The sequence below is a fragment of the Varanus komodoensis genome, unplaced genomic scaffold, assembly GCF_004798865.1.
Source record: "Varanus komodoensis strain SLA01 unplaced genomic scaffold, ASM479886v1 scaffold30, whole genome shotgun sequence".
Lineage (NCBI taxonomy): Eukaryota > Metazoa > Chordata > Lepidosauria > Squamata > Varanidae > Varanus > Varanus komodoensis.
Window position 1 is genome coordinate 9433519 of NW_025335762.1, and position 24612 is coordinate 9458130.

Below are 24612 nucleotides of genomic sequence, written 5' to 3' on the forward strand. Positions count from 1 at the left end.
TAATCTGGGAGCCCTCCTGCTTGATCTGCTGTCCCAAAGTCCTGCCCCATTTTCTACGCAAATTAATCCCACAGCCCTCCCCTGCCATGGCTGCCACTAACCTTGCCCCATTCAGAGGTGATGTCAGCGGTCTGCCTGCTAAGGCTGAAGCCCTGAATCTTTCCTTTGGAGCTCCAGAGCTCTGGGAGGCCATCTGCCCCGCTGCCTGGGCACTTGCCCCATTGCTTTCTGGAGCAGCTGCTTCCACTGGATTAGCGGCTCTTTCCCCAGATGTGCTTCGCCTCGGCCGGCCTGCCCCCACCCAAGTGGAATCTGTCTACCTGGAAATCTCGCTCTTTCTTTCTTTCTGTCTTTCTGTCTTTCTTTCTGCAATTAGATGCCCTCTCCCATCCATACAACCCTTAGTATAAACAGTGTCCTTAAGAAACACGATCCGATAGAGAGAGAGAGAGAGAGAGAGAGAGAGAGAGAGAGAGAGAGAGAGAGAGAGAGAGAGAGAGAGAGAGAGACTGGTACGTTCCTCTTCCCAAGTCCTGTGGCCCAGACCCTTGGGTCTCCTCGGAACCGATCCCAGCCCTGCTGCCCTTTCAACTCCCGACCGCTCTGCAGAGGTCCCCAAGGGCAAGAAGGCCGTCCTGCGCCCCCGCCCCGCCGCCGCCGCCGCCTTCGCTTTTTTGTTCCGAAGCGCGACAGACTAGAGCCACGTTCCCAGGCCAGCCTATCGGGACGCGGCTCTTGTTCACATCAAAAGCAAATATGCTAATAGGTCCCGCTCGCTGGGGGCGCTGATTGGCTGGTTGATTTCGAAGGGGCGGGGCTGGAGAAGTCAGGATCAGTTTCTAAAGCCGCGCAGAATGTGTCGCCCGGACACAGTCCGTTCCCGGGCCGGGCGCTGGCGGGCAGCCGCGGGTTGCGCTCACGGCGCGCGTCGGACTCGGCTGCGGGCAGAGTTCTCTCCGCGCTCCCGCTCCTTCCCCTTCTTCTCCCGCGCCGCTCCGAGAAGGAAAGCTTGTTCTTATTGCGATTGCCGCCCTTGATCGTTATGACGGTGCCTTTATTTCTGCTCTTGGCGAAGCGCTGAACGCCGGCCGAAGGGCGGTCGGAGCGCGCGGCGCAGCCGGAGAGCGGCGGCTGAGACCCTCTTCCGTTCCGCCCGCCGCGCTGCCCTGCTTCGTGCCGCTTTGTCTTCCCTTTCGCGGGCGGCCGCGCCGGGAACGCTGATGCACCCGTTCCAGTGGTGTAACGGTAAGCGCGCCGCTTAGCGGGGCCGGGACGGGGTCGTGCGTGGCGGAGCCCCGTGCGCCACCCCCGCCCCCACAACAACAACAACACCCTCCATCCTCCGCACGCGGGCCGAGTGCCTTGTCCGAGCCGAGCCGAGCCGGGGCGGAGCAGGGCAGCGGGAGCGAGCGAGCGAGCGGCCTCCGTGAGCAGAGTCCCCGGATCGTTTGGACAGGATCAGAGAAGCCCGCTGGGAGAGATTTGGGAGGGGAGAGGAGTCTTCCGCGCGAGGGAAGCCTTGCCCAGCTGGGCCCGGGCTCTTTGTTCCCACTTGCAGACCCCCCCCCCCGCCGGCCCGCCCGCCCCCGAGATGCCCAGTGCGTGTCCCGCGCATCCCGTCCGGGGTCGCCGCCGAGCCGTCCAAGCCTTAAGATGTGCGCGGCTCTGTCGCACTGGAACGCTCGCTTAGCGGCTTCCTGGCGTTTCGCCGGCCCTCTTAAAGATGTTGTCTCACTGTAACTTCTCTTGTTTTTTTGGGGGGGGGGGGGGATTGGAAGGATCCTAATGGGCTCATCAGGCTAAATTGTTCCTTTCCCTCATATTGCCTTAAAAGCATAGCTCCGTCTTTTAACAGTAAAGTTCCACACATGCCCACCCAGGAGAAAGTCCCAGGGAGTTCAGTGGAGAGAAATAGGTACAGAATTACTGTTTGCCATTTTCAACCTGGCTTTTTTCCTTTTGCAAGGAATCCAAGGAAACTTACATAATCCTCCACTCCATTTTTATCCTTGCAACAATCCTGTAAAGCAGGTTAGGTTAAGAGAGACTGACGGGGTCAGAGTGACCCTGTGAGCTTCGCAGCTGTGCGGGCACCAGAACCCGGTCTCCCAAGTCCCGGCCCACAATGACATGATGCTAACAGGCAGCTTTTAAACGAATCTAATAAATAAGCTAATCCTCTGTGCCTCACTGGCAGCTGTAAACGCAAATTCCCACCATCAGTATTCTTTTTTGATCCTCTTGACATGAATAATAATAATTAATAAAGGTACCAGAAAACACAAGTCGGAAGAGGCTGCTGCACTCACCTCCTGCATGGGGATTTCCTGTGGGTAGCCACAGATGCTGGACTTGGAGGACCCTTGGTTCAAACCCACAGGGCTCTTCTTGGGCTGTCCACCCCACTTTTCCACAAAGATCTATGCCCAAACCAACTTGCACCTATTAAATCATCAGCAGAATACAGAACAATAAAACAGATCAAAAGTGCAATCTCCAAATGACAAATGAAGCAGTAACTGGTGAGGATATATTTCTACAGAGACATTTCTTGTGAATGTCAAGTCTATCTCTTGCTAAATAGCTTTTGAACTCATCCTGGGCCTTTGCCTTCTCATTCCAAGGGTAGAAGTTCTTGTCCAAAGGATGGCTGCATCACTGGCATGGTTTCTGTTCCACTAAAACTCCCCCCACCATAAGCTTTGTATTTCCTTTGGGATTCCCCCCTCCAGCCCCAAACACACACTGGAGGAGGGAAGAGTTGAGAATGAATGGCTCACCCACAGGCAGTAGGGGGCAAGAAATGTGAAATTCTCCATCTGGAGAGGGGAGGAGCATCTTAAAATCCTATTTTGCTGCTGCTTTTTGTGAGGAAGGTTTTGTTCAGAAGGTCTAGCAGATGGTGACTGCTTTTGTAAATGGCTAATGGTTAATTAAAAGGAGCAGAGCCCTGCTTGGGATGAGCCTAGATTAATTATTTCAAGCTGCTTTTGTTCTTCCTTCCCTCTTGCCTACCCCACCACAAATCTCCCTCTGTAGCTTCATGAAATTTAACCAGCAACCTCTGCGAAATGTGCTTCAAAGACAATGGAAGGGAAAGGAAGCAAGAAGAGAGAAGAGAGACAAGGTTTATTTTGAGTACACACAGGCATTGTGGCATCAAAGTCAGTGACTCCATTAACCTCACATACTTTGCTAGCTAGTCCCCCCCACTTTTTGTCTGGAATTGGAACAGAGCTGTAAGAAGAAGAAGAAAGGACAGAGGAACATAAGGATATGGTAGTGGCTCTCCAGAGTTTCAGGCACGAGTTTTTCCTGCCCCACCTGGAGATTCCAGAACGCAGATCTGGGGCCTACTGAATGCATAGCATCACTAAGCTACAGCTTTCCTGTCTTTTCACTCTCTGGGCCTGCTGCAATAAAGTAACAACTGAAAGCAGATTTTTCCCCTTAATCCCCTCCTTGGGAATCTGTATATAATCTTGGCACTGCCATTGGTAAGGAACAGAAGTTGATTCCTTTTTATCTGTAGATGGCTTGCTGGTTCAATAACCAAGCGTACTTCACTGAGGGTTCTTATTGGTCCAGCTGGATAAGCATCATCTGAATTGGACTAACAACTCTCGTGTGCATTTGCCCGGGAACAGGCGCCAAGGTGGAATCTGACTGCCTTCTCCAAACAGGTGCACACCAGCTGTTTTTGAACTGCAACTCCCAGCATTCCTGACCATTGGCCAAGCTGAGCAGGGCTACTGGGAGGCCCTTGGAAAGCAGCAAGTCTCTCTAAGGCTTAGTGCAGCATTGGGGGCGCTCCTGTGGTCCAGAAGCCATGCTTCTCCAGGCACAAAAGGCATCTAGCAACTTTGCCTTGTCTTGTGCTTTCATCAGAGCAAAATATTGTCGTGCCGTTGGTGAGCTGGCAGGTGCCTTTGTGAATCAGTGCCTAGGCACCTGAGTGTAAATGGTTGATAGAAAAGCATGCCTTGTACATTGGGAGGGGATCTGCTCCTGATGGACTGAAATCTGGGCCCGGGTTCAAGTTCCAGCTCTGTTGCTGACTTGCAGGAGGACCGGTAGGCAAGTTGCTATTCTCGATATCTCATTTCCTGCTGCAAAGCAGGGATGCTAGTGATCTACTTCACAGAGCTGTCGTAAGCTTGAGCAATTCAAAGCCAGACTCAGCTTTCAAACACTGCAGATTAGTGGTGGACACCTGTGAGCCTGCACAGAGACCTTCACCAAGTAAGATGAACCAGTTTTCTCACTGCTGGGATTTACACTCAAGATTGCCAAGGTGCAGTTGCCAGGTTGTGGACCAAAAGAGATGTGATGTAGGCAATCCATAATCAACCTTTGTGCTGAGTCTTTCTTCCAAGAACCTCCGGGCTACCTGCATTTTTTCTCCCGCCTTTATCTTTTTTATGGGCTAGCAAGTCCAGCAGCAATACAACACAGCTTTAAAGGAATTGAGGCAGAAATGCTCCAATTCTTAAATTAGATTGGTGGGGAGAGAGAAAGGAAATGTTTAATCCATTCTGCCCCACTGCCCCAGCATACCATGCCAGTTTTGCAATATAATTTCTTCAGTCTGATTAAAAGCACAGCTCCCTGTGACTGTTTTATGGGAATGAAAGAAGGGAAGGCTTGGCGATTCTCTCACAGATCGCTCCTGTTGTGTCTGATTTGGCCCTTAGAATGTGAGCCCTGAATGAAGCACTTGTGATAGAGAAGGCATTATCATTAATAATTAAGAACCAGAGCCTCAGGTCTTTAAATCTTAAAGAAAGTAAAAGCTTTGGGCTTTTAAGGCATGAGGCACTAAAAACAGAGAGGAGTCATAGGCAGAAAGTTGTCAGGATGGAATCTCCAGTCCAAAAGAATTTGGTAGCAGGCGCCTTCCACCTTCCTTCTCCACCTCAGACCTGGCAGGGCTCTTCCCAGTCACTGATCATCAGCCGGATTCCATCATGGTCCCCTCCAGATCTTTGGGACTACAACTCCCAAGAATTCTGGGAAGTATAGTCCAAAACATCTGGAAGGGGAGGATGTTGTAGAGACCATGAGGCTGAGCCTGGTAGAAGGTAACCTCCCTATTTTCCTAAGAGAAAGACAATGCTTTTTTTCTGGGATATGGCCATCCTCAAAGCAGGGGAAATCTACACAGCTGAAGTACCAATCCTCATGCAGCAGCCAAAACCCTACCACCCATGTACAAGAAGTTGGTATCAGGCAGGCTTGAGGAGATCCTAGGTTCGGCAGAAGTACAAAGTTTAGTGACAAAATACAAAACTTGCCAACAAGTGATTGCAGAACAATGAGTGAGTGTTGGTAGGGGTAGAAACGCTGTGCAGGCAGGTACACCCTTGGAAAGGGCCTGGCTGTGTGGAACTCTGAACAACACCTCTCCTGCTGCACCGCTTTCTTGGACCCCTCTGTACCCCCCCTGCCCCCAGTAATGTCTGGTATAGCCATACCAGGGATTGGAAGAAACCCATGGATGAGTTATGAGTTTGAGCAAGATATATTTTCCTAAACATGTACAGGATGGTTTTGCTTCTGCAAATGAGTCAAAAATATAGAAATTGCTCTATTTTTCTGAATAGCATGAAGCAAGAGAGTTTCACGCTGTCGTGGGGATGTCTAACAATAGAAAATTGCATCTGCCTCATCATCCAGATCTTGATTGATGCTCTCCTGGTTCAATGCAGATTCTGAATGTGGTCCAGGAGAGCAATTTGCTTCAATCCCACTCATTCCACAGAGCATTCCCTTCACAAAGCAGGAGACTCGGGACTCTGCAATGCAAAAACCGTCTTGCACTTTGGGCCAATGCAGAGTTGTCTAAAGAGGCAGATGATGCTCCACTGGCAGTGTCCTGGTGCCCTGACCTTCACCTGCAGTGACAGATCGGCTAGCGGGCTGCAGTATCCAATACAGGGGCAGGGGTGGGGGGCTTCCATCTTTCCTGAAGAAGCCGATAGCAGCTGGGAGCTGAGAACCACTGTGTTCAGGGAAAGGCTGAAGAGCGTTGGCTGGGATGACCAGCTGCAGTTGTGTAGGGGGCAAGGGTCGGGGAGAACAGCCTGGCCTGTTTGTTATGCCTCCAACAGGCCTTTGGTCGGCAGCAATTAGTCAGCATCACCTGGTCATTCCTGCAAGTCAAGCCTCTGCTAAAGCAAAATGACAGGGGACTGTTTCCCAAGTTGGCAACTTAAATGCGGTTAAACAAAACAAAACCAGCTTCTGTACATTAAAAACTTTTCTGGAACGCCTGTAACAAAATGTTGAAGCATGGAATGACTCTGTTCAGGCTTCCAACCGTTCTGTTCCTCCTCCTCCTCCTCCCCCTCCCCCCCTTCTCCTCCTCTTCCTCCTCGTTTACTGTGTTCTTTCCCCAAAAGGCCAGTCCATGTTCCAGGCTTGATGAGCGTTTTCAGTCTTTACCCGACTGGTGCTGAGCCACATGCCCACTGCCTCCCCCCAGTCATGCATATGAGGGATCTCCCCCCCCCACACACACACACACACACACAAATATATTTTGTACTGCTGCAGATCCTGACACTTCCCCGTGCCTGCTAACCCCTCACTCTTGACAGGGTGCCAACCAGAATAGCACCTTGTGGGCCAGGTGCTGTTTTTCCCTCTTTCTTCTCCCTACCCTTGAAACCCTCTTGCTTTTCTCTGTGCTAAAAGTGGCACCAAACCTAGTAACTGGAAATGATGGGAGTTGTAGTCCCACACCTCTGGAGGCGGTCATGTTTGGGGAGACAGGTGTAAGCAGCACTTCTCTGGCAGGCGGCCGTGTGGCAGAGTCAAGAAATACGCCGTACATGTGCTTCTCTTGGATGCCGATCATTATAAGAGGCTTGGCAAATGGCAGGCTGCTTCCACAGTTCACTTTTCTCTTCTCTTTGCTTTCACTGCTGCTCCTCGTTGAGTTTTGCTTTTTTTAAATGCAAACAATATCTAGGTCACTGCACTGCATCATGCTGCTAACTTTTTTCTGTAGTTGCCTCAAAATGGGCAGCCTGTTTCACTGCCGTCTTCTTTTGTCGGGACAGAATCAAACCCCCCAGCTTTTGGGCAAAAGTAATTCAGAGCTTGTTCTTCGGAGATTTGTTCTTGGGCAAAAGTAATTTGGAGCCTAAGATCTCTTAGGCTTTAAAAATTTTCTATTTCCAAAGGGTGATGGTGCTTGGGAAGTCAAGCTGAAGAGGGTAGTTCTTGCACTCCCGGTGAACTTGTTCTCCACTGGGCCCAAACTAGCATCACTGGCTTGCACTATACAGTCTGGCTACAATGAACCTTTGGGAATCACAGAGCTCCTTACTGGCTGTAAATACCAACTGTTGGCCCATGTAACGCAGCGAGAGCACCAGTAGATTCCTCTGCACTGAAGAGCCTTCATAGGATGATCAAGTGGATTAATCCCAAATAGTTGGCTTTACCAAGGGTTGTTCTATTTCTTCTGTACACTGCATCCAACAAGGATGCGGGGGGCGGGGTTCTAACTTCATATAAAAATTGTATTTCTTTATTACTTATTTTACTAAATTTCTGTTCCACCCATTTCCCAAGATGGTTCTCTTTACCAAAATGAGTCTTGGGCTTTCTATCAGCTAAATTGATACAAGCGGAGCGAGCTAGTCACATTATCTGTAATTGTCTCTTACATCCAGGATTATCTAGTTCCTTACAAGTTTCATCTTCCCTAGATTTTATCCACCTAATATGTCTTTCCCAAGCAGGGATATATTTTCCTCATGAGATTATGCATCTACTTTCAAAGGAACAGATCACGGGGAAGATCGTTCTAAAAAGTGGCTCATGCATAAACATACGCATCACTGAATCAGTGGGTGGGAAGGGCCATTTGGTTGCTTCCCCTTGGAGAAGCAATGCTGAGTTTAAGGAGGAGGCTGTGCAGGAGGCAACAACCCATCTTTGCCCCTCTTGCCAAGAGACTCTATGATATCTTGGCTTGACCATGGCTTCGTGGATTACCCAGGTTCAGATAACACAGTAATCCACAGACTGCTTCCCAAAAGCCATGGTTACTTGGGGTGCTTCACACAATATGCTAAGTCACAAGGGTGAAGGTAGCTTAGAGCGCTGTGTGAATCCAGTGAGGGACTGAAAAAGCCCCACTGAATTTAGAACAAACTTGAAAACTGTGTTTCAAGGAATGTGCATGAAAGCTCTCTCTGTGGTCTTTGGTTACGGTCCTCAAGATATGAACTCATATCTGAACCAACCATGAGATTGATGTAGTATCAAAATAAGCGCAACCTGCAACGAAACGCTGCAGTATGGAGGGCTCTTTCCAGGATATTTTATTCTGTTTCACCTCCCCAGTTCTTCAGTCCCCTCCCTCCCAATTAGCATGGCTTTTCCTATATCAGCAAATGTTCCCAGCCCAATGAGACCTCTCTTTTGTCTGGTTCATGGTGCTGCCTAGACCATGTAAGAACCCATTCTTAGAGAATAAATTCCGTATTAGTATTTTCTACCTACCATTGAACCTCCTTCGAAGGGCTGAACTGTTTCAGAGATGCTCTCAAGGTCCAAGTTCTAGTGGGAACAGGACCCAAAACTAAGGGGTGGAGCCAGAATAGCTTAAACCTCTCACTGACAGTAACTGAAGCTCAAGAGAGGCATTTCAACCTCTAAAAAAGTGGGGAGGAAGAAGCACATGAAAGCTGGGGAACCAGTGAAGGGGTGGGCTCTCCTCAACAAATCCCAGAGGACCAGCTGGGGCTCATAGGCCTGAAGATCTGCTACAGAATGATAATCAGAGGCATTGGCCAGGAAGGTGGGTGTGTTCGCTGTAACCATTTGCAACTGATATTTAGTGAGCTTTCCCGGAAGAGCATCCACACTGAACCAGAAGTGTTTGGTTCCAGAGATCCAGCAGTAAGTTGCTGCTGTTTCCACTGGGGATGTTTGAAAGAAACATTGTAGTCCCTTTGTCAGTTGTGTGTAAGCCTTTTTCCTGTTCTGCTAGGGGGAAAAGGAGGAACTACAGTGCCCTGTGAAACTGACAAGGCTTCCCTTCATTTCCAGGGAAGCTAGAACAGAGTAGATAAAAGGCCTGGAGAAAGAAAGGCAGGTAACACAGGGACTAACATTCCCTCTGCTGTGCCCATTCCACTGCTCTGGGTGAAACACTTGTGCAGCTGGCTTGCGAAAGAGACGATTGTGCTGCAGTTTACAAAGACTTTACAAAAATCACTGTAAACGCACACTGGGGGTAGGGGGTTGCAATGGAGGACAACAGGAAAAACATGAGCCTGTGATAATTTGAGAGGAACTTTGCCTGGATTCCCAGCACTCAATGAGGATTAAATAGTCAGGAATAGAGAAAAGGGCTGGCAAGGAAGTGTGCACTACTCATTAATTCACACGTGGAAACTGCACTGGAGAGAGACCATGCTTTGCATGCAAAAGTCGTAAGGTTCAGTCTCCAGGCATTGTGAGTGAAAAAGGCTGTGTAGCAGATGATGAAAGAGGCCTTTGCCAGAGACTCTGGACAGCAGCTTCCGGCACGAGTGGGCAACACTGGGCTAGATAGATAATGCGCTCAGCCTGGTATGAGGCGTTCCTAACTTGAGCTGACCAGTGCATTGTCGCTTTGGCAAGAGGCAAAGCAAAAGGCGTGGCTGGCCTCTCAGTCTAACCTTCTGGAGGGCACCCGATGGCCACAGCCTTGCCCCCTTCCTTCTGACCACCAGTTACTGCCATGAGTTTAGTGGACCAAGGAGCTGATTCACTGTAATGCTCATGACCCAGGGCCAGGAAAAGAGGCAGGGGCTCCTGTATCTTTGTGGGTAGTGATGCAGTTGGATCCTAAGAAGGCAGGAGTACCTGTGCTGAGAAGGCATTCAGTACGGACGTGCTGTCCAATGGTACTGGGCAACCTGGAATAACAGCATGGAACTCTCCCACTGCAGATTTCCCCCATTCTGGCTGGCACTACAGAGACCACTTCTGTTGCTGGGGATGTGAGGACCGGAAGCCCTCTTTGTAATACCCAGATAGGGATTTTTGTTTGGGACTCCTGGCCTGGCCTCAGATCTCCCAAACTTTGTAAGGACTGGCAACAGCAACCGCCAGTGTCATGAGCATGTCTGCACCAGCTGCTTGCTTCTCTGTCCCCTTGGGCTACTTTCCAGAATAACAGGGAACAGCTGCTGCAAGTCGTGCCCCGATCCCAGGTGGTGCCACTGCTCAGGGTTTATTAAAGGGACTTCAGTCCCCCATCCAAGAAATGAAAACTCCCCACCCGTTGACTCTCCGCTTCCCAATGTCAGTCTGGGCGATCGTCCCAAGGGATCTTGCTTGCTCTGAACTTGCTCCACAAACCAGCAGGCCTGGGAAGCTACTCAGAGCTTATCCACTTGCTTGCTGAGCCATCTGTTCATCCCACAAACAATCAATCAGGTCCTGACCCTCTGCTGTTCCTTTTGGAGCGTGGTTTGCCCATTTTCCATCTCCATGGTCATTGCAGAGTTGGTCCCCAGAGATGCTGACCATGGTGGAGTTTATACCATAAGAGCCTGTCTCATGCTCAGTCCCCGTATTTGTCCATCTAGTCTCCCACAGGCTATTCTGGCTGGCAGCAGTTCCTCGAGGTCTTGGGGTCTTCCCCACCACACCTTCCCTTTCTGGGAAGCTTTCAACAGGAGATGCCAATGATTTGGGGTCAGGAATTATGCAAGATCAAAAAGAGAGGAAGCACAGCACCAGAGAGAGACAGAGAGAGAGACAGAGAGAGACAGAGATGCATAAAATTAACAGGCTAATTTATAGGCATAGATAAATAATTACTATACTATAAATAGAACCACAGTCCATCTCACCATAGTGGGGACAATTGGGGCCAGGTGCCTGTACCTGCTCTGTCTGCTGCCAGGTAGTAATCTCTGGTGGGCCATTTCAAGGTCCCTGCAGCTCTCCCTTCACATGCCCCAGTATCTTTAAACCAGGCTTGGACCAGCCAGTGCGTGAAGGAGTTGACACCTTCAGACAGAGGACTGTGCTCTATGAAACAGAACACGTAGCCACCCTACAGGGATAGGGCCTTGTCTATCTGAAATGGGTGCTACACCCCAGAGATGTGGTCCTTTTGTTTATCAAGGGACAAGGGCTATAGATACAGAATTTTTCATATGAGATTGCAAATTCTTCCACAAATCAATCAATCTCTCTCTCTCTCTCTCCCCACCCCTCTCTCAAACACACACACACACAGAGACAGAGAGAGAGAGACAGAGAGAGAGAGAGAGAGAGAGAGAGAGAGAGAGAGAGAGAGAGAGAGAGAGAGAGAGAGAGAGAGAGAGAGAGAGAGTTAGTTAGTTGCTGGTGCTACATGACCAGCACTCAGTCAAAAACTGATATGAAGGGAAATTTATCTCTGCCTCGGAACTGAGCTGTTTACCTCACTCTTTCACCTCCTGCCTCATGCATTGTTTATGATTTCTGCATTAGCCTTGGATACTGCTCTGGGGCTTGGGGAAGTCTGGAGTGGACAGCCGTCCAAGAGACCTTCCTGTAACCAGGCCCAGCTGTTCTGGATCTCTAACATAACTTCTCTTTGTGTGCTCATTTCTTTAAATAGTCGATTGGCTTATGTTTGCAGCCAGAAAAAGGTGGAAGTTTATGGTTCTTTGTCCTCAGTGTGTCCCTAGGATTGCCTTTGCCTCAAAACTCTTTGGCCTTTTTCAAACATTCAGTGGAAATAAGGCACTGAGACGGAAGCTGTTCCCCAGCTCTCCACATCTATGCCTTCGTCTAAGTCAGGGGTTCAGAAGCTGGTTCTGGGCTTAATCTAGCCAGGCTGGGGCTGCCAGGTGGCTGTGTTCCTTTCCCCCCCAATTGTGGATTGCTTGGTAACTTCACGGTGCGTTGTGGCTTCCCCTTCTCACGCACCCACCCACCCACCCACCCACTCCGCCAAGCATTTGGTGGCTCCTTAGCTGTTGCATGTGCATTTCCCTGCTCCTGTTCTGAAAGACTGAAAAGTCTCTCTGAAGGCTTCGTGCCTGGCAGTAAGAGCTTTGAGCTAAAATATGCTGATCCTTTTGGCTTTTGGCTCGCCCTTTTGTCTTGACCCCTGCCTCTCACAGGAAAACATCCAGGAGAGTTTCTCTAAAATGAAATTCAGTCCTCAGACACCAGATTGGAGAAGACTGGGATTCAAGGGGGAAGAGGTCAGGTTGCTCTTTTTCCGACCTGTCTGCACTCTGGTGGCTTGACCCGTCTCTTTCTGCAACCCTGCCCCCTCCTTCCAGGATGCTTCTGTGGTCTGGGACTGATTTACACCAACAAATCGTGCACGATGCCACCCATCACCTTCCAGGACTTGCCACTAAATATCTACATGGTGATTTTTGGCACTGGCATCTTTGTCTTTGTGCTGAGTCTCATCTTCTGCTGCTACTTCATTAGGTGAGTGACCATCCCAAGGGAGATTCTACCTGTGCTTGTGGCCCCTTCACTGTTTTCAGGATAAGCTGGGATTGCAGGAAGGAAGGGGGTGGATGCTTCAGATCAGGCTCGAACAAACGACGCTGGCAGGAGTGGGGAAGCGTGGGCCCGCGGGCCAGCGAACCCTCCAGGGGTGTGCGGTAGCCCCGCCCCTTTCACCTACCCACCAGAAGTTTGGTGATTCCCCAGCTTTTGTGTTTGGTTTTCCCTCATTCTGAAGGGCTGAAATGCCTTGCATAAGGTTTCCTTACCAGTAGGAAGAGCTTTCAGCAAAAGCACGCTGCTACTTTTGGCCCTGCCCACCACTGGAATGCAGCCCCCAAGAGCTTTTCCCAAATGGAATGTGGCTCTCAGGCTGGAAGAGGTTGAGCGCTGCTATATTATAGGAGCCATTTCAAGCACGCACGCTGAAGTCTCCTGGAGATGCCTGGAAGTTCCTAACGGATCCTTCACAAAAGAATAACAAGAGCCAGGCCAGACTCTTTTTCTGTCTGATCCAATATGTTTACATCAAGGCTTTGCCCAAGTGGGCACTTTCTGTTGCAGTTGTACTACAAGGCCCATCATTCCCAGCCATGGAACTAGCTGGAGATCATGCACAATGTCCTTCAACCGTCCTGCTGGGTGGAAGCAGATCTACTCTGAGGAGCAGTGGCTCTCCAAGCTCTGTGCACAGAGACCCTTCAGTTGCAGCCCAATCTTTTTCGCTAGAGGCGATGAGGCTGAGAGAGGGGAGCCTCTGCACCCCTCTGGCGCTTCACACTCAGGCCTGGGACTGAACCCTGGAAGGCTCAAAGCAGGGCTGGGACATTTGCGGCCCGAAGAGCAACCCCAACCGTGCTGAGCCAGCTCTAGATTCAGCCTGTTTGCCCCAGTTGGTGTTGACTGTTGCCTCCACGTCTGTCACAAAAGTCTTGTAAACAGTGAGAGCAGGAATGCAATGCATCTGCAGGAGGAGATGTTGCCCAGCACCACATTGGGTGTGCTCATGGATTAGAGAGAGAATGAATGTAGCTCTGTCCTGCAAGGGCCCTGAGCTCGTAGCTTTAGCTTTGTGGACAATAGGACTTTTCTGTAGGAGCAAATAGGGAATTTCGAATGGGATTCAGAGCAGCTTCCAGAGTCATCACCTTCAGGGCAATTCAGTCCAGAAACGGGAGTGGCAGACACTGGATCCTGGCCTCCAGTTAGTCTGCTTCCGCCGCCATCTCTCCAGCTGGTTGTTTAGCCCCAACACCCACAGATGGGGTTGTGAACAAGGCAGCAGCTGTGGAACATGGAAGGCATGAACCTTTTATTGCATTGAGAGCCACAAGTGAAGCAAGTGGTTGACGATGTCCGGGAAAAAATCAGGCAGATCTGGCTCTCTTTTCTCTTTAAAAGCATATACAGAGTGCCGCTGGATCAAACCAATGGGACTGCATCCTACTGCCTTGTGGTGCCTTTTCAGTGAAATGGGTCTAAGTTGCTTTGAACATCAAGGAGGGAAGAGACTATCACCACTAGACTCTTTGGATTCCACCTGTGAATCATGCACTGTTTTTGTGTTGTGTGGCTTGAACTGATTCTCCATCAACTGCATTGGGTGACACTCCCACTCCCCGCCCTCGTAGTGTCATGAGACACAAAGGTGACCATGTGTGCATATTTCAGGAGAGAAGTCCTCTCCCTGAAGGTACCATCTGTTTGAGCCTTCCCTGCCCTGATGCTCTCCCTATGCTTTGGACTTCAATTCCCATCAGCCCCAGGCAGCATGACCAATAATCAGGGTCCTGGGAGTTAGAGTCCAAAACATCTGGAGGGCCAAAGGGTGGGAAACCTTTTGTTTGAAAAGCTGTCAAGGCCAAGTCTGGTTTCATGAACCCTAAGAAAGGAAAGGGGCCCTTAAACCTGCTCATTCAAAGTTAACACCTGGACAGCAAACCAAAAGGGGTTACATTTGTCACCTGGTCAGTCTTCTGCTTTATGGTGAGATGTACTATATTTCTATAGAAAGTAGAAATGCATTTACATTTGCAACTGTACATATACATTTGCAGATGAGGGCCTCTCTTTTTGCCAGCTCATTTCTTCTTTTTTGGCCATACCTCTGCAGGCACCCTACAAGGCAAGGAGGAAGTTTTCTGTTCTGTTCTCCCCACCTTTCTTTTCTCTCTCCCTCTCTCTCTTTCTCTCTCTCTGCACACTCTGTCATGACCTGAGCCATCCTTTGCTTCTGTAAACCAAAAGGTCCCCAGGGTTTTGGTCCTTCCTGAGAGGAGTAAGCATTTTCCAAAGCTGCAGAGGTCCATGGCTTCAGCCTTATGTACCCCTTAGTTGTGGCCCAGTCCGCTGAGAAAGAAGCCAAGCCATCGCAGTCAGCGCTGCTCTCACACAGCAGGAAATGTCAGGAAGTGGGGGGGAAGGCCTTGCTCAGGTGGCCTGAGCAGATCCATTGTTTCTGGCGAAAGAAGAGCCATGTCCTGGTGCCAGTGCCTATTTCTGGAAAACTTATTTTTAAACTTCATACTCATCTGCTGCCGGATGAGTGCTAGAAAAAGTCAAGTGGCTATCATCATCATTCTCAGCACGTGATTTTCCTTTTGCCTTTGCCTTGTACAACAAACCTCAGAAACACAAAGGAACTGGGAAATAACTTTAAAAAGAAGAATGTAGATATAACAGTGTGGACCCTGTACCCTACATTCTTCCAACAAACCAACATTTCCTTTCATTTCCTTTGCTGTTAGTGAAAAATGTATGATCTGTAGGCAGCTGCAATATCATGGTCTGACACCAAGTAAGACTGTTTTTGTATCTGAAGCAAACTCCTGAGATCCTAGTATACCAGCTACAAACTGATGTGGGCATTTTGGGCACACCTGCTACCCTCAAGGCACTTTGCTGTAGCATAGGAGCAGGTAGAAAGATATCCAGATGTTTTAGACATCAGCTTGCAGAATTCCTAACCATCAGCAATGCTTGCTGGGGCTTCTGAGAGTTAACAGCCAAAATGTCTGGAAATCTGCCTTCTGCTCAACCCTGCTATAGCATCCCTCCCCAACAGCTAAAGGCATCATACAGAAATACAACTCAGTAAATGTAACTCAGTGTTACAATATGGGACATTTGAACTGCCCTCATGTATTTCTCCCAAGAAGACTTTCCAAAGTGTTTTGCCTGCAGAAGAGCCTTTAGCATCTTCATTTAAAGCAAACAGAAGGGAGATAATAAGGGAAGATCTCTTGTGAGACCTGTGAGACCAGACTATTGATAGGCAACCTTCAGCCCTGAACCGAAATTCAAAGCGGCCTTGGGTTCTTCTGATGTGAGCTCCCTGCTTGTGTGCTGCTCCCGGTTAGGCAGGAGGGATTAGCATTCTGTGGTAGAGCAGGTCCTAGGTTCCATCTTTGGTCACCTCCAGCTGCTGGGGAAACTGCCTGAAACCCTGGAGAGTTGTTGTCAGACAGTGTTGACAATAATGATCTGATTCAGTATGAAGCAGTTTCCTATATCCTATGCCGAATAGACAATACTAGGCAAGATGGGCTTCATGTCTTCATGTTAGAGCAGGATACATCTGGATGAAATCTGCAGGTGCACTTCTATGCTTGTTTCCATGGTTTATGCAGAACCAAATTGGCCCAAAATACACAGAATTGTGGGAGGGGACCTTGCTTTTCCCCTGCTCGGGGGCAGCACTGCATGACCTGGGATTCCGTGGCAGTGGCTAGGCTGCGGAAAAGAGCCACATAACTCAGATCCCACGCAGCTTTGCTGGAACAAACAGATGCATGCTGTTACCACATCCTGTCTTGTTGTCTCCCAGGACTAAGTTCCTTGCATACGCCGCTCAACAAGAGGTGGGGAAGCACCTATTTCTGTTATCTCTCCTGTCCTGCAGCTGGGTTCTGTATAGTCTGCCCAGCTTGCAGGCTGCTTACATGACCAGCGCAAGTCCAGTGTTTCCCACAAGTTTGTGGTGTGGATCTCTGCTCTGTACCATTTCCCCAATGAAAACAGGAGTGTGCTTGGAGCACCCCCTCTGTCCATCCCCAGATGAAATGTAGCCTTCATTTACTCTTCAGTAGCTGTTCCAGCTATGTAGCAAAAGAAAAAATGTGTTTCTGCTGGTTAAATATCTGCCAGAGAAAGACATATGTCTCCTAATATAGGGAGGGATGGACCACAGGCTGTTCTGTTCTATTCTGTTTTCACTGTTCTGTTCTATTGAACAGCTGTACAAAAGTATGTTTTCTTAAAAAGCATCTTTTTGAGGAACATCTTTCCTCAAAAAATGACACATTTCTAAATATGTGAGCTGAATGTATGCACTTTCCAACATATTTTATTGAAAATATGCATTTTGACCTGAAAACTACATTTCAGATTTCAAAGAATACTGATGTTCTGCTCTGCATGTTTGTCCCAAGGATGTAGATAGGTCAGTTCACATCAGAATTCACCAAGACTGAATTCCTCAAGCGTCCTGCTGTCATAGTTCAAGCCCAGACTGATCAGTATGCAAAAGGTCAGGTTTTCTGCACCATCCTGGTGAGGCATGTACGTTTATGCCATGGCTGTAACCTTCATTTATCTTTAATATAACTTTGAGGCACAATTCTATGTGATCAGGTGCTGTCCAGATGACCACAGGAAACCACAGAAGAAGGGCTCTCGATCTGGAGCGACCTGTTCCACCATAGCAGCTGGTGCAGCTTTTTCCACTTCGGCTGCAGCTTTAAAGTTGCAAATGCAACATGCAGGGAGAAATGCAGCTCTGCTGGGATGTAAGGAGTTCCAGTGATGCCGCATCCCCTTCTCCTTGCAAGCAAGAGTAATAAATGTAGATTTCCATCTAAGCATTGTCAAGGGCAAGCGTTCCTGGGTATCTAAAGGAACGCTTGTGTCCATATATGCCCTCCCGCCCCTTGAGATCAGCAACAGGTGCCCTTCTCCGGGAGCCCTCCGTGAAGGATATTAGGAGGGTGAGTACTCAGAGGAGGGTTTTCTCTGCGGTGGTGCCCCACCTATGGAATGCGCTCCCCAGAGAGGTCCGCCTGGCGCCGTTGTTATTTGTTTTTTGGCACCAGGCTAAGACCTTTTTATTTAAAATTTATTTTAAGTGTTAATTTATTGGTCATTTGTAGGATTTTAAATTTTTAGCAGAGATGCACCGGGGGTTTTTAAATAATTTTTTTATTGTTATTATTTATGTATTTATGTATTTTGTTTCTGTTGGGAGCCACCCCGAGGCTTCGTTGCAATGGGGGCGGCATAAAAATGTTTTAAATAAAATAAAATAAAATAAATCGTAGCCTCTGCATTTCTCCAGCCCTCCATGATTTTCCAGTTTCAGAAGTTTTAAGTAAGCACACAAGATTACTCCCTTAATCAACTAAAAAGATGTCCCAGGGTCCCCAAGCATCGAATGTGCATATAACAGTTCATATAAGTGCTTATTATACAAGTCATTATAAAAATCACATGTGACAAACGGCATCATTCTTGTGCCTAGGAAGAATGCCAGTTATAAGATGCTGTCTGCCATGACACACATGCGCATCATCAAACAGGTTGTAAACTGGGAACACATTTTTCTGGTTTGCAAATCTGGTTGCAAACTGGGAAATGTCCAGGTTTCCATTGCTGATTATCTCTAATTTCCAGTTTGATATGGAATAAAACAAACCGAGCAAAACCCAAACGAACACTTGCTGAAACACATTTCTCATACCTCTCTGCCAGGGAGCTATGGAACCTGCCCATTCAGCCAAGGACACGCAAGACAGAGGGCAGAGGAAAGTGACAGTGACGGATGCGGATTGGATGTGGATTGGAGGGGCTGCTGCCTTCTCTGTGCAGTTATTAACCCTTTGGTCCTCCAAGATCAAAATCAATCCTTTGGGGATTTTTGGCTTTGAAATCTTGATCTCGTCGGTCAGCTCTGACTTGATGCTGCCGATTGACTGAGCCACAAAAGGGATTCCCTGCCAGGAAGGGCTACTTCCCCCACAAGCAACCAAACTGAGGCTAGAGAGACCTTTTATCAGCTTGCCTTCCCCTGCAGGGATGTACTTGCAAAGGGACGCATCCCGGCTTAGCAATAGAGTCACTGCTGCCTTTCAGAAGCACCTTGGCAGTCGATGTGGCAACTGTTTTTTCCTGCCTCTTGGTCTAGCCCTTCTTGCTGCTCAGGCACAAAGAAATCTGTGTCTGTGCAAAACAGAACTATTATTCACAGTCAGTTTTCTGCCTACCCAGCTCAGGGCCAGCTGGTTTGTCTTCCACTGTAGTGAATGGGTGTTTGTCCCCCAGCCTTAACCAAAAGTTGCAGAAGGGGAACAAGGGTCACCACTAATATCCATGGGGTAGAACTGCATGCCCGGTGGCAGCTGCTGCTCATTCTGCAATGAACCCCAATTCTTGTAGCATATGGCTTAAATGAGAACTGTGTTTCTTTCAGCCTGACAATCCTAGGGACAAGTTCAGAAAATGCAAACTGCTTAAAGTACCAGATCCCACGGACCTTAAAAACAGCAGTTTCTCTCTCTGTGACTAACCTGTGTTTTTGTTTTTAATTTTTACTGAATGCCTGTATGGGGTCCAGTCCATTTGTTTGGGGCAATAAGCCATTATTCAAAGTTCACAGCATTAGGCTGTTCTTTCACATTTATCTTAAAGACTGAAATGGCCCCTGTTGGAGTGTGTTTGTTAAGATGGATGTTGCGGTTTCTTCTGCTGGCTTTAACAATGTTCCCCTTCCCTCTGCAGCAAACTTCGGCATCAGGCACAGAGTGAAAGGTTTGGCTATAAAGAGGTAATGGAACAAAGGGCTGGCTTTTAAGTATGTTTCTTTTTGTTTTCTGAAGAATGATTTAAGGGAACAGTTCAGTTTGCAAACAAAAGCTGAGCTTTCAATCAGTTTTCCCCAAGTTTGACTCTGCCTTTAGACCAGTTTTTCCCAATTTGATGCCTTCCAGATGTTTGACAACAATTGTTATTGACCCAGGGAGCATGGTCAGGGATGATGGGAGTTGTAGCCCCACATATTTGAGGATTGGGGAGGCCAGGCTTTAGTCTCAGCTTGCATGCTTCCATCTCCTCTTCCGAAGGAGGCAGAGGGAAGGACTCCCGAAGGTTTTAGTCCTGCTTTTACTCACCTGCAACTTTCTGCTTCATCTGAACCAGGACTGTCCTTTACAAGAACTATAGTTATTTTTGAAGCAGACCATTATTCATTTAAGTTTCATAATCCATGATTCAGAGTTGGCTGAAAATGAACATAGCTGGCACTAAATCACCGTGCTTCATTCAGAAGAAATGGGGATCCATGGCTTAGTATAACCGGAAGCAGACACTTGCAAAGAGATCGTGCAAGCCCAAGGCTTACTGTGGCTTATCCATGTAACCATCAAATTTGTGGCCAGAAGCTTGGGCTCAGCACTGTGGCACATGGCTGAAAGTGCATGACCCATTCTGGCAAAGCTAGAATCTTTTCACTACGGGACCCATCCAGCTTTGCTAATTGAAATGGCAATCCTGAAAGTGTGACTTACCCCAGGAAACCATGTAGGGAGTAACCTAATCAGAAGACTGGTCTTCACTCATTCCTTTTGGCTTTTAGACTTGAAGGGACCAGAAAACAGTTTGCACTGCTGGGGAAATAGAACGTACTGCCGCTTCTCCGAGTCCCTAATCTTTGAGAGAGATGAGTTATGCCGTAATGGTTCACGAGCTGAATATGCAGGCTTGATTTCTAAACTGAAACAAGCACTGGTGACAGTGGATATTTGTACAAGACTGAGATACTCCATCCATTCTTCGATTTCCATCACTTGATAGAAATATGGGGAACACTGCTTCACACAGAGTCAGTCCCTGGGTCCATCCAGTCCACCATTATTGGCACGGACTGGTGGTGGCTCTCCATGTTTTCAGGCAGGAATATATCTAGGCCTACCTCTAGACACCAGGGCTTTAACCCAGAGCCCTCTGCATGTGCAGCTTGTGTTCTGTCACAGAGCCACAGCCCTGTTGTGGATTAGGGTGTGCCCGAACAAGGTAAGTGGGTTATTGCAGTATTGCAGGAAGGTGCTTAAAGAGCAGAACTTGCAAATGAGGCAGGCATCAAAGAGACGTGCTACTGCGGAATGACAAAAGGGTTCAAGAGAAGAGATACTTCACTAATGCAGCAGGGAAGGAGAATTACCAAAATCCAAATTGTCTGGGCCAGCGCATGCCATCCAGGGATTCAGATGGCATATGTGTGATGCAGTGTCTGTCTAAACCAAGCTTTCAGGGTTCAGCAGCTGCCACTCTCTGCCTGTGTGATATTCTTTGGGATTAAAATGCATGTCCAAGTTAGTCAGTACCCATGTCCTGATCCTAATCTGCCTTTTTTCTTTCCTTTGTTCCCCCAGGTGGTTTTGAAAGGTGATGCCAGAAAGCTAAACTTACATGGGGTGAGTTAAACAAGAAAAAGCCATGTGATTATGAGAAATGTTTATAAATAAGCCTTCCGTGGGTTTGTTCTGGGGAACAGCAGCAGGGAAATAGGACAATCCATCTTCACTTGCTAAAACTGCATTTGTAATTTGATGCACATATACTCTTATTCAGTGAATTTAGAAAAATCAGGCTTCTCCCATGGGGTGCCCACCGGCTGTTTGGAATTGCAGGTCCCACTGGTCTGAACATCAGCCATGCTGGCTGGGGCTGATGAGAACTGTAGTCCCAAATCCTCTGGAGGGCACTTTGTTGGGGAAAGGCTCTGCTAAACAGAAGCTGAATCCATGGCAGACAGAATGCGAGAACAACTTCAAGCCAAATAAAGAGTGCCACGCAGTGGTGGGGTGCATGTTTTCATGCAGAAAGTCCCAAGTCAATCCCTGGAATTTCCAGTTGAAAGGGCCATGCAGAAGGTGATGGGAGGTCCTTTGCCCGAGACCCTAAAGAAGCTGCTGCCAATCAGAGAAGGCAATATTGAGCTAGATCAACAAATTACTTGACCTGGGATAAGGCAGCTTCTGACAGAGGCTCCAGCCCAACTGAATTCTTCACAGATCCACACAAGCCACATTTTTGGAATACTAGCTCGCCTTTGCGAATACATCTTATATCATGGTAGCCTCATTTCTTAGCTGAAATCTGGGGTAAGTGAATAAGACCCCAGGAGGGTGCTGTCTCCAGCTGACCAAGTCAGAGACTACATCAGTGAGATGCAGTTTATGGCTCAGTAAGCCAGAATCAAGGAAAACTTTGACAAAGCAAAGAACCCAGCAGGGAAGGGATCCATATTTCGGCAGGATCCCTTCCTAAATATTGCCCCCCCCCCTTCCTATGGCAATCCCTCCCACTCCCTGAAAATGCTACATGAGAATCAGAGACACTGCTGAATGGAGTGGGCTGGGGGAGAGGGGGGAACTCCCAAAATGTGGGTGAGGAAACATCTGCAAGAAGGGACTTTTGTCTTCTGAGTATGGATTCCAGATCCAGTCCCATTGGCATAGCAATTAGAAACAAAGAAAGATACAGAGTGAGTCAGAAGGGGCCTCCTGGGCCATCTAGTCTGACCCCCGGCTCCAGCCAGCTCCCCTCATGACATGCCCCCACTCATGCCCATTGAGCAAGTGCAGGGCAGGCGAAAGACTTACCAGAAGCAGAACTAGACCGTGCCCTCGGCACCATTATTATTATTATCACACTGCATTTTTTCATCTTGTCAAGCACCCAAGGTGCTCTAGATAGCTCCATTTTCTCCTGATAGCAACAACCCTGTGAGGTAGGTTGGGCTGAGAGGATGTGAGCTTCATGGCTGAGCGGGGACTAGAACATGCGTCTCCCAGGTCCCCAGTCCTGCTCTCTGCACCCCACCCCACGCTGGCTCTCGCCATCCCTGCCAATGCCCCGCTCCTTGCTTCCCACTGAACCTGTCGACCCACACAAAACTTGCCCCTTCGTATGAAGTGCCTTCTGCAAACGGCGGCCGTGTGCAACACTGCTTCGTAATGCTTGACTGTTCTCTCCCCCTTCTCCACCTCCTCCTCCTCTTTCCCCACAGCAGACTTGTGCTGTCTGCCTCGAAGACTTTAAAGTGAAAGATGAGCTGGGAGTGTTGCCATGCCAACATGCCTTCCACCGAAAGTGAGTAGCTGCCAAAGACCGCCCAGATAGCTGCTTTGTGCTGCTGGGCTTGGCAAACAGCCCAGTCCGTCAACACCCTCCATGCCTGCATTTGGGTAGAAGAGATGGGCACCTTTGTTGACAAAATAGAAAGCCTGACCCTTGGGTTTGGTGATCGCTGGGGCCACAGGGCAGCAACCCGGAGGCAGGGGAGAGAAGGAACTCCTAGGCCTGAAGCGGACCGGATATTATGTCAGGGCGTATTAAGCTGCCGTTCATTTATTCCTTTAAAGGATTTTACCCCACTCACCGGCTCAAACAGGAGCTCAGTGCAGCTTACGCCTGATCAGAAAAAGAAGACCATTCCTGCCCTTTATGCGTTTCGTCTAAGAAGCCATGACACACAGGGAAAGGGGAATGGGAAGGGAAGCGGAGGGTCTGACACATTTCAGTAGGGCTTGTAGACTATGCCCGCTTTGTCTCTCATCAGAATTTGTGAGAAACAAAAGTCAAGAAGAAGAACAAGATCCTATATCAAAACTGCATCTGGTCCCATTTTTTGTTTGGTTGGGCGAGGTGGGGACCGTTTAATCTGAACCATGGAAGCACAGAGGGAGGCAATGTTTTGAAGAAGGGCCAAAATCTACCAAGGGGCAGGGCACAAACTAGATCCTAGGAGAGTGCAGGGACAGAGGGAGCGTCTTTCTCTCTCAACTCCTCCGCTTTTAACTTTTTGGCTGCAGGTGCCTTGTGAAGTGGCTGGAGGTCCGGTGCGTATGCCCCATGTGCAATAAGCCCATCGCAGGCCCCACCGAGCCTCACCAGAACATCGGGATGCTCCTGGATGAGCTGGTGTGATGTCCATCCTCCCACCCGTAGCCGCTTCCCCATGACTTCCCACAGAAAGCAGTCTCCACGGACTATGGCCCTGAGGTTCTGCCCATCCACCTGTGTCTGAGGCAGAGACGCTTCCTCACCAGGTCCGTCTTGATCCTCCCTGAAGGGGGACCGTAAACCTAGTGCCAAGATGGAAAGCAAGCTGGTCCTGCAGTCCATCTCCAGCCTGGGAGCCGTTTCCAGGGGAAGATTAATCAGACGGGCATAGGATGCCATACAGGCTCCCATGAAGGCCTTGGATCAGAAGGTCTGGACTTTCTCAAGACCATCTGCATGGACGATGCAAGTCCCTTGCACCAGGATTCTGCAGCTGGACTGCCACCGTGATGCCAGTAGTGAGATCAAAGTCTTCCCTTCATCTAGGAATCCCTGGTTAGAACCAGCAGAGAGTGATCTTTGCTCGGCCTTTTCCTACTTCTGTTTCATCAGATCTAATAAACCCTTTCTTTTCTATAGGAAGCTTCACCTATTCTCCATTTGGGCCTTCAGGACATCACCTCTGCAGAGGTCAATGTTCCAATGCAAAGCAAGAGCTTTTGCTTGGGTGCCACCAGTATCGGCCTCTTGCCAGGTTCTGCCTTGATTCTTCTCTGCAAAACTGACAGTCAGTGTTTACATAAGACTTGAGTGGAAAGCCTTTTTTTTGGGGGGGGGGAGTGTTGCAGAAGACCCACCCCATTTAATACCCTTGGGTCAGCTGAGCACCAAGGAGTTCACTTTTTATGTAGCTGCTTTAGAATTGTGGGGTTTCGGGGTGGGGAACAAAGGGGCGACACCTTGGCTTTCTTGCTGGCAGCTAAGTAGTGAAAGAGGAGACATTGAGGGATAGTTGGGACCCTTCTCTCAGAGGTGGAAGATGGGTGGGATGTCTTCTCAAGTAGCCTTGAACTTTTCCTACCTATTCTGACCTTGTAAAGAAAAAGTGCATTTACGTTCTCTGAAAGGGGTTTTGATTTGTTTTACAATTTCTATTCTGCCTTTCTAAAATGAGCCATCGCGTTCTAAAATGAACCATCATGTTCTAAAATGAACCATTGCATTCAGCAATTGGGAATGAAGGGATGTAGGGTAAGATTACAGGGCGAGGGAGTCTTTGCCAAACTCCTTCTACATGCTGAGATG

At 48.6% G+C, this 24612-nt stretch overlaps 1 protein-coding gene across 2 annotated transcripts; it reads left to right on the forward strand.

The window, feature by feature from the left end:
* Window positions 1-876: 876 nt before the first annotated feature.
* RNF122 (ring finger protein 122) lies at window positions 877-23943 on the forward strand. Of its 2 annotated transcripts, none has more exons than XM_044437627.1 (6): window positions 877-1245; window positions 12294-12450; window positions 19243-19288; window positions 20892-20933; window positions 22532-22614; window positions 23337-23943. In XM_044437627.1, exons 1-6 carry the CDS (start codon window positions 1221-1223, stop codon window positions 23449-23451), a joined length of 468 nt encoding a protein of 155 aa, XP_044293562.1. In that variant the 5' UTR covers window positions 877-1220; the 3' UTR covers window positions 23452-23943. The 2 variants fall into 2 exon arrangements, with proteins under 2 accessions (XP_044293562.1, XP_044293563.1); XM_044437628.1 differs by having other exon boundaries at window positions 22535-22614.
* The last annotated feature ends 669 nt before the right edge of the window (window positions 23944-24612 follow it).